At 39.1% G+C, this 17,593-nt stretch overlaps 2 protein-coding genes and 2 long non-coding RNA genes across 5 annotated transcripts in view; 1 reads left to right on the top strand and 3 right to left on the bottom strand.

Moving 5' to 3' along the window:
* The window catches only part of syt16 (synaptotagmin XVI), a 32,188-nt gene extending 25,922 nt beyond the window's left edge, over positions 1–6,266 (bottom strand). Inside the window, exons 1-2 of one of the 2 annotated variants that reach the window (XM_030443641.1) lie at positions 6,239–6,266; positions 5,914–6,069 (exon numbers count right to left, since the gene is read on the bottom strand). In XM_030443641.1, coding sequence (XP_030299501.1) covers positions 5,914–6,069; positions 6,239–6,251 — 169 coding nt within the window. In that variant the 5' untranslated portion in view covers positions 6,252–6,266. Of the gene's footprint in view, positions 1–5,913; positions 6,098–6,238 lie in introns of those variants that run through there. The other variant, XM_030443642.1, reaches the window with a different exon arrangement.
* On the top strand, positions 6,007–7,584 carry LOC115597588 (uncharacterized). The gene is made up of 2 exons (XR_003987123.1): positions 6,007–6,122; positions 7,067–7,584. It is a non-coding gene; the product is annotated as an uncharacterized LOC115597588 (long non-coding RNA).
* A 1,139-nt stretch (positions 7,585–8,723) lies between these two features.
* On the bottom strand, positions 8,724–12,426 carry LOC115597587 (uncharacterized). Its single transcript, XR_003987122.1, has 3 exons — positions 12,361–12,426; positions 10,541–10,633; positions 8,724–8,924 (listed from the first exon to the last, which is right to left on the bottom strand). It is a non-coding gene; the product is annotated as an uncharacterized LOC115597587 (long non-coding RNA).
* Positions 12,427–13,491: 1,065 nt separating this feature from the next.
* Positions 13,492–17,271, bottom strand: snapc1b (small nuclear RNA activating complex, polypeptide 1b). Its single transcript, XM_030391965.1, has 10 exons — positions 16,966–17,271; positions 16,119–16,275; positions 15,900–16,040; positions 15,468–15,572; positions 15,226–15,378; positions 15,073–15,135; positions 14,853–14,915; positions 14,569–14,707; positions 14,340–14,411; positions 13,492–14,025 (listed from the first exon to the last, which is right to left on the bottom strand). The coding sequence occupies exons 1-10, from the start codon at positions 17,094–17,096 to the stop codon at positions 13,979–13,981; spliced, it is 1,071 nt and encodes a 356-aa protein (XP_030247825.1). The 5' UTR covers positions 17,097–17,271; the 3' UTR covers positions 13,492–13,978.
* Positions 17,272–17,593: the final 322 nt, after the last annotated feature.

Genomic DNA, 17,593 nt, shown 5'->3' with positions numbered 1-17,593 from the left:
TTGTCGGGACGGGAGGTCGAATCAACCCAGAAACATCATGTCTGATTCAAACCCACACACACACACACACCTGAACATCATAGTTTCCCTGGAAACAGCCCAGTGGCTCTATTAAGGTATAATGAGTGTGCCTTTTCCCACCCACATGTGAGAAGGTCTCATGTTACCATGGCGCTGTCTGTCTGTTCGTCCTGATTGGCCAGGAGGACGAGAGCGTCTCAGGGTGGAGATGAAGAGATGATGACTAAGAAGGAGAGAGAGGCTCAAAGTACGAAGTATTAAAACTCCCAGTGAGTTCTCAACCAGGCTGCTTTTATAAAATCAAACACATAATGCTTCGCTAATTATGTGTTTATTATATCAATCCTTTAATGAGGAAATGTCTGTAAGCAATGTATCTGCAAACTCGTAACACATTCACACTGAAATTATCTCTCCAACAACTGCTTAACTAAAGCCTGAATGAAGTCAAAGCTAAAGAATCAAGAGTACTTCAGAGAACGTTCTTGGTTAAATATAAAACAGTCAACATTTGCGTGAGAAGACATGTTTAATCATGGCTATCGTATCGTAACGCCTGGAAGCAAGAGACTTTTTTGGTGTGCGCACCAGGTGAGCGATTCTCATTGGACTGAATAGGTGACATGTTTGGGTCCAATATCCAGATCTGATGATGCATCCATGACCCGGTCTCAGCTATCAGCTATGCTACTAGCTGGTGTGTTAGCTAGCTACCTGGCTAGCAACTAAAAACAAAGCGCTAGCAGGAAAACGATCTTAAAGTCCTCCGTCTGTGCAGAAACTGTAAAATATCAACAATAAATCAACTACATATCAAAATCCCTCTTTTCTCTCTCGGTATGATGTTTACATTTTTGACTATTAAACTTGTACTGGTATATAAATACATTAATCCAGTATAATGTGATTCAAGGAAAACAAGTAATCCTTGAGTTCGACATCGACTTTTTTTCATTTCCAAAAGTCGATGTTTGAGGACACAAATTTCACCAGAAGACAGCGAAAAAAGTCACACAAGGGAACGTCGCCTCGACAGTAAACCACTGCAGACAGGAACGACTGTGACTCACACTTAAAAACATTAATTTAGCTTTGAGTTAAAGATTTGGATTTAATTGATTCCAATCAAACTGAGGCAGACAGTGAATTCTGTCTTTTGTAAGTGTTTCCTAAATTAAACTTAATCTCAGGAACATATCTTTAAGATATTGTTAAGATCTGGCGTCTTTATATATTTTTGTAGATCTGTGTAATAATTTGGTGACTCCACACAGCATCTGTTCTTTACCTTCAGATATTGAAATAGTGGCACATAATGTTACTTATCGAGGAGGAAGATTAAAACACACATTATGTCACAGTCTGAGGAGTCAAAGCTGACAGGAAGTGAACTCAGCATCAAACTATCTGCCAGCTAAAACACAAATAATGACTTTAGGAAAACTGAGCACTTCAAGCTCCATCACCACAAATCACAGCTTAACAGAACTGATGCTGAGGCGCCACCTGCTGGTTAAAAGGCTGAATATCAACTGTACAACAGGAGAACACTGCTGAGACTCACTGATGGATGTTTAAACCCATAAATCCTGAATTACTTCTGATCCTGCAGGAAACACTGGATTCATCCTTTAATCTTAATGTCTAATAGTTCCTAAAGAGGTCACAGACGTACCTGGAGCCTCACACAGCTAAAGTAAAGTCACACAACGATATGCAAAGTAATAAAAAAGCCCAAATTTGGATCAAGCTTCTGCCTCGGTGTCGTCGATATCAGACAGAAGAATTCCCTCAGAGTTAACAGCAGGTGAAACAAACAATCAGACTTCAAATATTGCTCAATTACTGAGTTTTCAACAATAAGACAGTAGAATGTAACGCTCACATTTGCCCCTCGACCTCGACGTCTCATTAGTTCTTCCTTCGCTGCTCATGTCTTCACCTCCTTCTTCTTCTCTACTCTTTCCTCCTTCGTCCTTTATACTTTATAGTCTTCCTCTCTTCTTTTAAACTCCCAAGAGAGCAAACTTCCTAAACTTTCTCCTTCATCTCTCTGTTCTCCAGTCGGATCAGTTCTGTGTTCTGTACAAAACATCAATCAACGCAGCTTTCCTGCCTCCCTCTGGGCGAGGCGGACGTCTCTTCCTGAACACCATCGAGACACAACAACCCAGAGGAAGGTGGAGAGAGTCGCCCGGCACACACGGCAGAGTCGGACAGCAAAGACCACAACTCATCAAATCAACTATCTGTTTTTAAAAATTACTATTTCCAAAATCAGGAACACGAGTGAGACGACAATAAGTGTGAAGTCTGAGCGTCTTAAATGAACAAATTCTTGATCCCAACAAAAACTTTTGACGAGAGCGGTGACGATTAGTTGATAAAGAAAATTATACCCAACATCTGGATAAGTTTTTCAAACATAAAAGTCAAAGATAATCTGGTTCAAACCTCTCAAATGTGACGATTCACCGCTTTTCTTTGTCCTTTATGACAGATAATGAAGAGTCTTTAAGTTTTGGACTGAAGAAGCGAGACAAACTACACGATTAATCATGTAATAATCAAAGTAGAAGTGACTGTCGGACACGTCCTGTCAGTTTTTGTTGTTTAGCTTTTTGTTACGTTAGCTTGTGAAGTTGAGGAGTTTATAATGTCTTTTTCTTAAACTTATGGGTTCATTTTTGATTTTGGTTTTCAGACTGTGCTGGAAACACAGACAACAGATGCTGAAAGACCCGTAACGCTCCCTAAAAAGGTCCCTGGATGATGTTTTCTGAGTACTTTAGGTAGAAACGCAACCTAAAACATCATTTATGGTGAATCTTCTCAGCTTGTTTTTAGCCTCTTGTAGCTCACAGTCAGGGTTTAGCTGGCTAGTTGGGGAGTTATAAACCCCCCTGATGAAAACATTCGACTGTGGACGAATAACTTCACCCATCGCAATTTTCACTGAACACCTCTGAGAAATATTATGTGATTGTGATCCTCCTGCAGGGGAAAGTGAAAGTGAAATGCGTCTGGTTTCCCGTCAGTCAGCTCCATCAACGAGCCCCAGGCCTCAAATAAACAGGAACAAACACGGATTTCAATTTCCTGACACAGGGAATCTCACACACACACACACACACATCGGCATTAACTATTACTCCTGAGTCTCGACTGAGAGCTCTCTCCTCTCTCAGCCCGTCAGCCAGCAGTCTGAGCCCACAGAGGGGAGGAGAGAACCATGAATTAGACATCGAATCAGCCTGTAAGTAGGCCACAATAACCAGAAACAGCAACACACACATGGCTGACTGCTTCCTACTGTTTAATGGAGCACGCCGAGGACGTCTTTGATGCTGCTCTGCATCTCCTCTCAGCAACGCCAGTGTTTACTTGAGGTGTCATGATTTATTTTTGTCCTACAGAGGTAAAGCTACAGTCACACCAGCATTTCAAACAGCAGCATTTTATGGGAGAATCAGCTTGTTTCAGTGGAATCAGGGAGTTTAATCGGCTGTTTACCTGCCTACCGTCACACCTCGCTGTCCTTCTGACCAATACGCCTCGTCTACATCCCACTCCACCTGTCTGCACAATGATGTCATAGTGAGGCAAACCAGACATGGTATGAACAACAATCTCAAGCGATCACATCTGATCCCAGTTTCATGCTCTATATGCAAATAAACACGCACATCACTGGGAGAATGATTTTTACACAAAAGAAAGAAAGAATGTCCTGTAGAACGTTTGCCGAATTTACAAGAAGGTCCAAATAATAAAGAATTTGACAAAGACAGCGTTTCGCAATGTTTATAAAGTTTCCATGAACTCAATGACTCACTAAATTTAGTGATTTCTTAAGGGAGTCTGGGGACTTTCTCCACAGGTGTCAAAGAAGTTACCTATTTTGGTTAGCGTTCACTGTTTTTGTAAAAAATTTGACATGTTTACAGTCAAGAAAATGTTCTTCTTTCATGAATTTAGTATAAATTCCGAAATTAGTTGTTACAGCGTAATCAAACAGCTGCAGGGACTCAGAAGCAGACCGGCTGGTTCAGTGATGCGACAAGGAAAGAAACAGCTTAATGTCTAATCAGATTTAATGCTGAATTAACAAGAATGCACAGATGATTTAGAATTTGTCGTAGCCGTTTCACAACGTTTGTTAAGTTTCTCCTCACTCAACAACTCCTAAAATCAAGTGTTTTGTAAAGGGAGTCTGGTGATGCTGAGGTTTCTAGTTCAACAGTTCTGCCTGTTGTTGTGGCTTCTTCTTCTTCTTGTTATTTGTCATCTTCTTCTTCAGTGGTCTGAATTTCACACGAGTCCTTTACATGTCTTCTTGGGGGATTCTCACCTGAACGCAGAGCTGTCCACCTGTGATCGGATCACCTAGGACGGTTACTAACACCAAGTCTGAACAGGGCCTCTCTCTCTTCCTGCAGACTCCCCTCTGGTTCTGGGATGATGTTCGCTCCTCTGTGGTTTTCCTTTGTTTATTTTAGACATTTCACTACATTCACACTCCTGATGTTCACATACCGCAAAGTCTTTTTGGCTTGACTGACTTGAATGACAATGACAAGGAGATACTGCGAGGTATTTCCCAACAACTTAAGTCTGATGCTAGTTTCTGAAAACCACAAATTGTTATGATTACTAATCAAATATGTGAATCCAAGAAAGAGGAAAGGAAACTTCTTCAACATACACCTTGTGAGGGAGTTCATGCAGACTCAAATTCCAGTGGAAGAACTTAAAAAACATCCGAACAGGTTCACGACCAACTAAACGTTAAACTCCTGTTTCACAAGGAACAAGACATTCATCTCGTTCTTGATAATCTCTGTTTACAATGTAGACAAACTGACGTCAGTGTGCACTTCAGGATTGGTTAGAAACAGACATGTGACTCAAGTCATGTCTTAAATCAAGTCCTTAACAAGAGGTGTTTTAAATAATACAAATATTAAATGTAGAAGATGAATTCTTCTCTTTCAAAGTCTCCTTTGTCCAAAAATGATCCCTGAGTGAAGACGAGTATTCATGCCAGTTATTGGAGGGCAGATTATTAATAACTACAGAAGTGCTGAAGAGCTTGTGGTTATAAATACTTTCTGTTGAAAGGGTGACACTAAATGTGCATTACTGGCTGTGAAAATGTTGAATAATGGCAGGAATATATATGTAAAATGTGTAATATCTTAAAGTTTTTAAAGACATAACATTAAATATCTACTGCTGGCTTTAAAACCTTTGCAAAATGCCCATAATATATTTCGAAAATGTTCAATACTTTAAGGTTCATTGATAGGCTGACACTAAATGCACATTGCTGGCATTAAAACTTTGAACAGTAACGAGAATATATAAAAATGTAACATAATTTAGGGTTTGTTGAAGGCTAAGGCAGATTATTAATGATAATAAATGCAGTAAAAGAAACCACAGGGTCCCTTTAAACTCAAAATGGAGTCAGGCCTGCAGGCTGTTATAAAACAGCACACTGGGGAGTTCTTAAAATAATTCAAACCTGGATATTATAATTCTGCTAGAGGAGAAACAGAGATAGGTTTCCATGAAGTGGCCATGATGAGGCAACTATCAACTCTCCAGTGAGTATAATACAGTCAGAGCCCCTGCAGGAATACAGCAGGAATATCATGTATAGATCCGTCATTTGATTTATATAGGCAATAAAATATATATATCTATAAAATGGCTAAAATGCAGAAAAACAATAATATTTGGTGTTATGGAATAATTGGCCTACACATCCTGCCGCTCAGTCAGCCAATCCCCACATCAGAGCCTGAAAACAGCCTCCATCACCGGCACTGACACGGGGAAAGACACGCTCAGAGGCGGACACACGGTGAGCAGACGGTCGGTACTTACTGTCCGAGGCCATGGCTGCGGCTGGTTCCCTCACACCGACAGCAGGACCGAGTGTGTGATGGACGGAGCGGAGGCAGCAGCGTCCCCGCCGCTCCTCATCCTCCAGACCCCGCAGATCCGCAGCCACACAGCGGCGGACGGAGACGCCTTCATGGACTGTGGGAAACATCGTTGCTTCATCGGTTTGCGTTCATCTCATTTTCTAAAATGTTAGTTTAAAATTAATATTGTGATTTTCCTCCAATGGATTTCCCATTTGTGCTTAAATACTGGAATTACTTTGCTCAAATTGACCCAATTTAAGAAGGAATAGGCGAATATTTACCTTTCACGAACATATCTCCCGGTCCTTGAACATATCATGCATCCATCAGTTAGCTAAGGCTAAAAATCAGTAGCTAATGCTATATTTTTAGCTACAATATCGTAAACACGAATAACTGACTTGTTAAATATCTGCTGGCATTTCTTTTGACATGAAATACGCATTAAAACGTGTGTAGTGTCAAAGAAAACAGCCAAAAACTACACAATCAAATCCAGTTTAAGCTAGGTGACGTTAGCTCGCTGGTGAGACTGCTACACGGCTAGCCTCGGCTAATTAAGCTAAACTTAATTACATATGTGATTAAATGTGATTAAAAATTAATCCTGCATGAGAATTAACTTCAGTTAAATCAAATCGCAGTGATTGATGGCAGGTAACTAGTTGGTTATAGACTTTTATTTTGTAAGCTAACTCACCTAGCTTAGCAGAACTGCTTATTGTTGTAGTGGAAAGTTGACACCTTGAGATACTTTTGTGAAAATTACATGTTTAAATGAATGAAATTGTGAATTAATTCTTCATATTCATTTTAAGGAAAATATTGAAAACACAATACACTTTTCAAGGAAAATAACACTATTTCCTGTAAATAGGGCTAACAAAACTAGCCTGGGTAAAATCGAAGATATTTGTATTAAGACTGTTAATGTTTAAAAAATGTACTAATGGCCGATATAAACAAACAAATCTCAATATTTGTATTGGCCTTAAAAGTCCAGTTCTGGTCAGGCTATAATCCTACAGATTTAAACAAAATTTCCAAATGTTTTTGTTTACATCAGCAGGTTATTCTCAACCTTCCCTGCTCTTGTTTGTGTCCTTCAGGTGCCAGAAACAGAAAGTGGGCCTTGGAGGACCAAAAAGTCAGAGAGGAGCTCATACAGTCATCCATCATTTGCCAAATACCCACACCAGTCCAATGAGGAGGCTGTTGGAAAGACCCCCACCATGAACAAATGGTTCAGTCCATCCCTACCTGACCACAACAGCTCCAAGGGGAAATGTTTTCAACCAGACAAGTCAACAAAACCTTTTTGCCAAGCTCTTTGAATTGGGAGGATTTGCCTTTCTCTGACAGTCTTACTGAGTTTTTGGTTTGAGGAAAACAAAGATATGGACATTTTTTTGTGAAACAAAGCCACATCTAATTTCTAAAGTTCTAAAAGAACTTATCAGTTACCTCGACTCCTGTTTGTCAAACTAACACAGATAACTTTTTGCTGCAACTGTCATTTTCTCTTCCCCTGACTGCTCTCCACTGTATCTGCTGTAACATACATTTGTGTACGATTTGGTACTGCTGCTACATCCAAGGACCAAATTAAATCAAGCTCTTGACAGACTTTTATTTAATCTTTGTATTATTAGGGCCCGAGCACTCACATCAGTGCGAGGACCCTATTCATAAGTTCAAATTGTTCATAAAGTAAAACCACAAGCTACACACACACACACACACACACACACACACACACACACACACACTTTTCCCTTTGCTGTGATCACATTAAAAACATGCACATTAATATTCAAAGTTCAGAGAGCATATTTAGGCTTGTATTGAATTAGCTGAAACCAAACAGGTGAAGTGAGAGTGGAAAAAAAGCATTCAGAGAAAAATCTGACAATTCCTTCCTATCCTGACTAAAATGACTTTTGGATTCATTTTATTTAAAACGAGTTTTAGAGATATAGGCTAAAGGTTGAGATCTAAAAACCTTCAGTCAAATAAAACCTCACTAAGGCAAGTTTATTTATATAAAATTCAATCTATTCAGAGAAATTAATCGAAACTCAAACATTAAGACATTAAAACAGTATCTGAAAGGCAGGACAGAAAAAAGAAGATAATATAATCAGCTCCAGATAAAACAAATGCATTAAATTAATTTACTTATTTGAAAGCCACATTGAACAGTTATGTTTAATTCTCTGGTTTAGATGAGCGGACAGTTTTACCTCAATTACATGACTGACTAATTTTTTAAATAAGTAACTATCAGAAGAAAAATGTTAAATAACCCTCCCAATCCCGTACAAGTAAACCACATGTTCAGTCCTGAGAACATTTAGTGCTTTATAGACCAGAAATATGATTTTAAAGTCTATCTTCTGACACACAGGGAGTCAGTGCAGTAAATTAAATAACACATTAAACCAGAACTGAGACAAACACACAGAAACCATTCTGTGCAGACGACAATGAGGCTGCAAAATGAGCATATAAACTACTTTAGCTGCTCAAAATGACATTTTATCCGTCAGCTCAACAAATGGGCCCTGTTTCTAAATCAGTCACTCCCAAAATAGGAATAGAAAGTGAAGGCAATAGAAGCACTGGTCTCCACTGCAGAAAGAAATGTATATATTAAATATAGTTAAAGCTTTCACAATGCCACTGGGAGGAGACATTAGACTCCATCAAAAGACTCAACACGTTCTATAAAAATCAGGGATGAGCAGAATTAAAACAACAACAGAGTGTAATTCAAAAAAGGGGTTTATTACGTAAATAGCCAGTAAAGACAACAGTGCTCACTGTCTGAGCAGGTGAACTGTAGTCAACTAACAACTGCACAACCTGAAGGAGTTTCATCAGAAGACAGACACTCAGTTTTCAGGCTCTGCCGCTTCAGGCTCCTGTTGTGGCTCGTCTTGTTCATCTTAGCTGCTCGTCCGTCACCTGCAGGAAGACAAAGAGGAGCAGTGGTAGTTTGATGTCTCTTTGTGGAGGTTGTGTCTTTTTATGTTTGTTAGTTTTTTTGAGGTTTTTGTTTGTTTTGAGAGGTTTTGGGTTTGTTTTTAGATGTTCTTGTTTTTAGAGGTTTTGTGTGTTTGTTTTTAGAGGTTTGTGTTTGTTTTTAGAGGTTTGTGTTTGTTTTTAGATGTTTTGTGTGTTTATTTTTAGATGTTTTTGTTTGAAGAGGTTTTGTGTTTGTTTTTAGAAGTTTTGATTGTTTGTGTAGGTTTTTATTATTTCAGAGTTTTTGTTTGTTTGTTGTTGTGTTGTTTTTGTGTTAGTAGTTTGTCCTCCACAAAGAGACCTGGGTCTATTTTTGATGAGTTTTGAGTCTCCTTGTGGAGGTTTGAGTCCCTAACTCACATGTATTTAACCTGAAATCACTTTTCATATTTTATTTAAATTGAGTTTTAATTTAATTTAATGGGAAGTAAATTTAAACATTTACAGGTTTGGTTTTACTGAGAGGAAATATAAACAAGTGTGGTTACAGTGCCTAAATGCATTTATTTGATCTAATTCATAAAGTATTTAACATGTGTACACACTGAGAGCCACAACATTAGAACCAGTGACAGGTGAAATAAAAAACATGGATCATTGTGTTCCAATGTCATGTTCGGCTGTGAAACCATGAGTCCTAGCATTAATGTGGATGTCTCTTTCACAGACACCAGTCACCCAAACACAGCTGCAGAGCGAGTACACCCCCTCATGGCAGCAGCACTCCTTGATGGCAGTGCTCCCCCAGCAGGACAACGCACCTGCAACACTGCAAAAACTGCTCAGGAACGACCCGAGGAACGTGGGAAAGAGCTCAAGGTGTCAACCTGGCCTCCAGATTCCCCAGATCTCAATCCAGCTGAGCTTCTACTGGATGCAGTCAGAGCCAAGAACGATCCACGGGGGCCCCAACATGGATGGGAGTTGGTTCTGGCGCATCCCGTAGATGCTCAACTGGATTGGGATCTGGAGAATGAGGAGGCCAGTTTGACACCTTGGGTTCTTTGCCATGAGGGGGTGTAGTTGGTCTGAACGGTGTTTGGGTGGGGGGTGTTTGTCAAAGAGGATCCACAGAAATGACAGAACTCAAAGTTTCCCAACAGAACATTTGATTGTAACAAGATGATCAATGCTTACTTCACTTGTCAGTTGTGTTAATGTTGTGGCTGAACAGTGGAGATATACATGTTAAATAATATACAGTTCAATCATTTATATTACATAGAAATGAGATCAACTAAATGCAGGCGTTCTACTCACACATACTGTTTATATTTCCTGTCAGTAGATAAAGCCCATTTAAAATACTACTTTTACTTCCTTCTTTTATTTCCCATTGAAGTTACTTGTGCATCGCTTGTTTGCAAATTTAAAGACTAGTGTCCCAACAGTGACACTGTAGCGGCTTCTGCCAACACAAACTGTCAGTTTCAACGACCTGTGAATGAGACTCGACTATCCTCTAGAATCATTTACTGATCCTAGAGTATTAATGAACAGCAGCTGACACATCTCACACTTTCTGCCTTTAATTTTTGCCCCTATATTGCACTGACCTTGTTGGACCAGGCGTCTCTCCTCTCCGGGTCTGATCACCACACAGGTCAGAGCTGTTCCACCTGAAGCTGAAGACAAGTCCCACTGTTCACCTGGAGAGAGGAGGGAGTACTTTATAACATGATGACTACATGCATGTGTGTGTGTGTGTTTATATATATATATATATATATATATATATATATATATATATATATATATATATTCTAATTGTAACAGAAAAAGAAGATGTAATCAGATTACAGACACATCGAGCAAAAAGGGGATTTCTTACCGGATTATAATTGTACAATAAAGAATGATATAGCAGTCTGTAACCATGTGCATGACATCACTTCAGGAGTCTTACATCACTCTGCACTGTAAAATCTACTATAATCTGATTTAATAAATTAGTTTTTTTTAAAGTAAACCAAAAGTAAACCAATTGTATTCAGTCCTGAGAACATTTAGTGCTTTATACATGAGTAATATGATTTTAAAGTCTATCTTTTGACACACAGGAAGTCAGTGCAGTGATTTAAATCACACATTAAACCAGAACGAAGACAAACACACTGCATACATTCTGTTCAGGCTACAATGAGGCTGCATAATGTGTGTTAAACTACTTTAGCTGCTCAAAACGACGTTCTAGATGCTGACATACTAACATACTGAGACATTATTAACACAACACGTGGAGCCTGTTAGCCAACTGTGCTGCACTCTGATATTCAGCTGTAAAGATGCTATTATCAACAAGCTAACATTACACAGCACGATAATGGCGTCATGCTAACGCTCTCCAGCAGACACACGTTAGCTAACATGCAAAACTGTCTGTAAAAACACGACAATTAAATGACACAGACGTCTTTATAAGCTCCTTATTGTGTCAGTACTCGGTTCATGTGTCCTTACCGGTAATAAAGGCAGCTGAGCCGCTGCTAACGTGTTTCCAAACCGTGCAGTGCATCTGCAACAACTTTAATGTCAGCTAGCTAACATAGCATAACCACTAACGTTAAGACTGACCAGCTAACGTTAGCTAACCAGCTTTCACGCCGTTCTAAAGAACTGCCGATTTTACCGAAACTATCGACTTATTTTCAGATAGTGACCAACTTTAATTAGCTAACTGTGCATTATTCATGTAATAAACATAGCAAAGATAAAACGACCAAAATCACAATGGAGTTTGGTGCATGGCACAAAACACAACGTCCCTCACGGATTTAATTGGATGTAGTTAGAGAATTATGTTTGTACGGAAGAGGATTAGGGCCACACATGAATTTTTTTTGTAGTTCTGACTTTAAAGTCAGAATTCTGAGATTAAAGTCAGAATTCTGAGATTAAAGTCAGAATTCTGAGAAAAAAGTCAGAATTCTGAGATTAAAGTCAGAATTCTGAGAAAAAAGTCAGAATTCTGACTTTAATCTCAGAATTCTGAGAAAAAAGTCAGAATTCTGACTTTAATCTCAGAATTCTGACTTTTTTCTCAGAATTCTGACTTTTTTCTCAGAATTCTGACTTTAAAGTCAGAACTAAAAAAAAAATTCACATGTGGCCCTAATCCTCTTCCGTATGTTTGAGCCGAATTTCCCTCAACACTTAATAGTTAATTGACACGTCTTCGTGTCAATTAGCTTAGCTAACGCATTAAGGTAGTTGATATGTGGAGCTGGCTGATATATGAAGAAACATCACCTGGGCTTATTACCTGAGATCTGTAAGTAATAAATGATCTGTACACCTCCCACACTGACATGACTACACCTGTACTGAGCAGGTAACTGGACACATAAAGCAGATTCGTACAGAACAGTTTACTGACCGTGTTCGTGTCCTCAGAGAAGAGCAGCTCCAAACAGAGTGAAGATCTGTCAGCTGTTATTATAGGCATCCTAAGTTTTGGAGGGAAATGGACCAACTTCGCGCGGGAAACGAGACCGCCCCTTATGGCACGCACCACCCGGACTTATTTTGCGTGCTTTACCTGGATCTAACCTGAGAATTTGATTAAAATCTAAACACTATTTAACTCAGTGGGTAGAGTAGGCGTCCCATATATAGAAGTTTTGCCTTTACCTGGGGTTCGAGTCCCAGCAGGTGTCCTTTATTGCATCCTGTTTCCTGTTACCTCTCAATCTGTCTTGTAAAAAGAAGCCAAAGTAAATATTAATTGAACAAACACAGATAAACAATTGTTAATAGGATTTACAAAAGGCTACTTTTATTGATATTTAATTTCTCTGGTTTTTATTTGTTATTATTCCAATACTAACGGAATGTAATCAAGTTACATCACTTTAATATTGTAATGGGGTGAATTCAGGTAATTTGGACGCCTCAGCTTATGTGTTATTAATTTGTATATATGTACTTTTCCCATAAAATTTATGAAATTAAATGTGAATGCTGACTTCATGGGGTGATGTCATAGAAAGGGTCGGGGTAATTGTACATATCTTGTATATAAGAATCTATTTCTTACCTTTTTATTGTATTGTTTATTTTGTAGTATTATTATTGTTTATTGTCAAATTGAACTGTCCTCAGGCTGCTGTGACACACAAATATCTCCGTTTGCAGGACCAATAAAGGAGTTCTGATTCTGAGTCAATCATGATCCCTGGGAATTACATGAGGAGGTCAGTGACATAATATTCTGATCAGTCATAAATAAGAAAATGTTTCTAATATGTTTATCACATTATGTTTGTGTTGTGTAGCTGATGAAAAAAGAGAACAATTCTGGGAAAAACAGGACGGATGGCAACTCTAACTGCCACACAGCTAGCATTGGCTAATTAAGCTGCTTTCCATGGAAAAAGGAAAATAAGTGACATCATAAAACACAGGGACAATAAATTGCCAGTGAAAGCTGATGGAAACACAAACGAGGAGGAGATTTTCTTAAATAGTCTGAATCAAATATCACAAGAAAGAGATGGACGAAAACAACAGCTTTAAAAAAATGTTTTATTTAAAACAGCAAAACTTCATGAAATATTCTAACACGAGAAACAAAAACTGAGGCAAAGCTGCAGAACAGATATCCAGTTTTAACTTCTGCACTGTAGAAGCTGCACAGAGAGACGAGCTTTGTGAGGGAAATGTTTGTGGTCATTATTCCTGCTAAGCTTCATCAAAATGTACATACAGACACAAGCTGTGCGTCCTTTACTGTGACAGCTCTAACAGGCAGGTACAGGACACATTTTCAACAAGCTTTTATGACTTTGTAGAACAGTCAGGACCTTCTTTTTTTCTAAATGTTTACGGCTCAGTCACTTAAAGATTCATTAAAAAATACACAACATATTGAAATGTCAAAACATTCAGATTTTCTGATACAGAACTGGTATTACAGTGATAAAAGTTTTTTTCAACATTTTAAAACAAACTTGAGAATCGACTGAACTGCAGCTTCACGCAGGACGCAGGTCGACTCAGCTGTGGTCTTCTTCATGGCTTGGAGTTTTTGTGCGTTGTTTTGCTGAATGAAGGATAAAGGAAAGCAGAATAAATGAGATGTGGAGGATGTTGAGTTGCTATTAAGAGAAAAGGTTATTTGAGCTTAGAAAAATGCATCCTGGTAAATGTTTTATGGCCAAAAAAATCAGTGTGGCGAGTCAGTCTGATGGTCTGGAGTCAATCTTTGACAGCTAACAGAGAAACTGCACTTACATTTGGTGCAGATATTTTAAGGTTCAAGCATCTGAAACGGCCTTCCTCAGAAAAATAGAAACGATAACTGTGTACAAACTGTTTTAGCGAGTGTTTACAACAGTGTGGCTGCCGGCTGCGTACCTTCAGGAACAAAGTCCAGAGCGGTGAGACGGCTGAGCCGAGTGGTCGCGATGGCGTCCGTCAGCAAGTCATCTGACAAGAACAAGAAGTGAGGATTATTTCACCAAACATCAAAATAGAAGAAAACACTGCGGCCAGCGTTACTCAGCCGGCCTGATCCTCCTCGACTCAGGGAGAGTTTCTATACGGTAATAAACTTATTTCATACAAGGCTGTGGGAGGGATTTACCTGTGATTTGTACATTTAAGTTGGTTCTGGCTTTGAGTGACGGTTTAGTAATTCTGATGTAGCCTGACGAGTGGGAGGGTCCGGCCTCGTGACTCGTGACGTCCAGCTCCACCTGTCGATGACGCCGCGACTTGCAGGCCTGAGAAAAGCATGTGGTTTTGTTTATGTGGATGTTTTGAAAGAAATACATTTTACATGTGAACATACTTTTGAGAAAAAGAATGATTCTATTTGTTAAAATGAAAGTAAAACAAAATCTCAGTATTGACTCGTGAAACACAAACCTCTGCAGCCTGTCCGTACGCTTTGGATTTAATGGAGGCGAGACGATCAGCTCTCTTGGAGCACTAAAGACACAAAACAGGCAGTCAGACCACAGCGCTACCCTCTGGACAAATGTATTATTACAACTTCATAGAAGGTGCAGGTAAAAACAGAGGGGATTTATGTTATACACTTTAATTTGAGTATCACTCAAAAATAAAAACATGCAGTGTAACTCACCTCCTGCTGAGTCGACGTCCCCTCACCGCTTTCTTCATCTTCATTGTTTCCCTCCTGAGAAGACTAAAGAACATAATGTACAAAGAGAACCCAGATGTAAAATCATTAAAATAACCTCATCGACATTTTGTCTAACAATTATAAAAGTCTCACCTTCTTTTGCTGCCACTTGTAGAAATCCACCACACTGCTGCGTAGCTGCGGCACCAGGTCTTTACGAATCAGGTTAACGGACGAACTCTGCTCTGACTTCGAAGTGACAGACGTCTTCAGCTTGTCGTAGAGGTCATGAATGTTGGATAACTCCTGAAAAAGAACAAAGAGAAAAATAACAAGTAAATACTTTTAAACAAATCTACTTTCAGATCCAGTGATGTTATTGAGTCTCTGCTCACATCCAGCAGCTCGATGTTGATCAGCTCCTGAGGTCGGGACGCTCGCTCCAGGAACTCCTCACACAACGGAGACTTCTCCATCTTCCTCTTCTTCCTGAAGGCGAGCTGGCAGGAGAAAGATGAAGGAAAAAGGGAGAAGCAGAAAGAGGAGAGAGGGGAGTGTAAGTTTGCAAGTAGGAATAGCTGTAAAATAAATAAACAATGTGCATATTATGGATTAACATCTTCTCAGATAGACAGGGGAGTGACCACATGTGTCTAATTTGGTGAATATAATTCCTCAGTCTCTTCATCTCTTTCTCATCTCCGAGGAGGAAGCATGTTAGCTAACGGGAAAGAAACCTGCTGCCAGGAACCCCTGGAGAGCTGGAAGTTAATATGGAGGAGAGGATCCCACTCCAGACTCTGTGCTGATACAAGGTAAGCGCTCACCATTGTGGGCATGGCGGTGAAGTGGAAAGCTTTTTGTAACATCAGCTGTCGCAGGATGTAAACGGCGTCGAGGTGCTGAGCGTCCACAGCATCCTTCTCAAACTTCTTAATGTCCTCCCAGTCCTTCAGCGCCAGACGGATCTGAAGAACAGAACACTTAATTCAGTTAGGACTTTATTCAATCTGATGATCAACATACCATGTAAGCGTGTTACTGACCTGCTCCGGTGGCGAAGCAATCTGACACTTATACAAGCTGTACAGCAGATAGAGACCTCCGACTCTGATCTGGAAGCTGAACGGAGGCAGGAGGAATCTGCTGGCGGTGTCCAGGATCAGCTGACTGAACGTTCGCTTCTCACGCCCCTCAGTGCCGCTGACAAAACACCAACATGTGATACACTGCATTAAATACTGAAGATGATTCTGATACACATCTACTGTCAGTCATACCCTGACATTTCTGATAAAATAAATAGAGGCGTATTAATTGTTAATGTCATTTATGAAGGAGAAAAGACAGTTCCAGTCTAAATTATGAGGATTTATCACTGTCAATTGAATATTTGGGGTTTTAGACTGATTTACAGATTATTCACAAATATAATCTAAATTAAATTAAGCACTGCCTTACAAAAAATGTTCCCAATGCAACATAAACATTTTTTCGACCTCATAAAATTCTTCTATAATGTCATGATTCATGATTATGAATGATCTCTTTTCTCTACATCGCAGTTTCACTCAATTGATTCAACATTTTTATGTTATTTCCGGTATGTTTTGTTTACTGCGTCTATTATAATGTTCAGCACATTGTTAGCAACTGTTAAGAAAGACAGATGTGGATGATAAAAGCTTGAAAATTGTATTTATAAGTTCGATGACGAAGCAACGTTACAACAGAAGCAGATAATGTAGAATACAGTAACACATATGTGCTTTTATTTTGAGGATATACATTTGTAGTCACCTTTTTCCACAATATAACCAATGACTTGACTTGTATCCGTAAAAAAACAAAATTGTGATTGACCATAAAGAGATATTTGTAGGTTAGACTTACTAGAAAATCTCTGAGAATTTCATTTCCCTCCATATTTTGGAGAAAACCTCGAATCGGACGGAATCTGTGGTCTGGAAGCGGCTCAGCAGCTCCTCACAGTCCGATTTCACCCGTTTCCTGCTTTCATCCATCTCACTGCTGCTCACTCAGACTGCCGGACATTAAAACGATTTAAAATGAATTATAAAATTTTAAATTCAACTTATTTTATACATGAAACGAGCCAGAAACGTGTGAGCGAAGGGACGCGTTCATGATGTAAACACACGGCTCAGCAACGAGTGTCGATGGATTAACGCGTCATCAGTAGGCGACGTCTTCGCCAGCTTTTATGATGCCTTCAAAGCAAAGGTAATCATCGTTTATACGCACTTCTCTATATTCCATGCGGATATTTTTCTTTTATCCCAGATATTTATTTCAAATTCCAATGTAATCTAATGACAATAACGTAATTTGTAAAAATACATTGATTTGTCGTTTTGTATAGATTAATTTAATATATGATTGGACTGAAAATAGCATTTTTAATCCGAAAAAAAAAAAATTGTCGACAGTAAAACGGTTTGATCGATCTAAAAAATATGATGTGACGGAAATTATTCTAAATTTAAGATGTAACAATCAT

The sequence above is a fragment of the Sparus aurata genome, chromosome 16, assembly GCF_900880675.1.
Source record: "Sparus aurata chromosome 16, fSpaAur1.1, whole genome shotgun sequence".
NCBI lineage: Eukaryota > Metazoa > Chordata > Actinopteri > Spariformes > Sparidae > Sparus > Sparus aurata.
Note: the sequence above shows the minus strand (reverse complement) of the source record. Positions and strands in the feature narration are given on the sequence as shown.

Bases quoted from the DNA above. Each gene is read 5' to 3' on its own strand.
- snapc1b (XM_030391965.1), bottom strand. From the start codon at position 17,096: ATGGATGAAAGCAGGAAACGGGTGAAATCGGACTGTGAGGAGCTGCTG. The intron at 16,041-16,118 runs GTCAGTAACACG...TCTGTTCTTCAG, and splicing joins TTGCTTCGCCACCGGAGCAG to ATCCGTCTGGCGCTGAAGGA. The intron at 14,026-14,339 runs GTACGCAGCCGG...TCCTTCATTCAG, and splicing joins TCTGGACTTTGTTCCTGAAG to CAAAACAACGCACAAAAACT.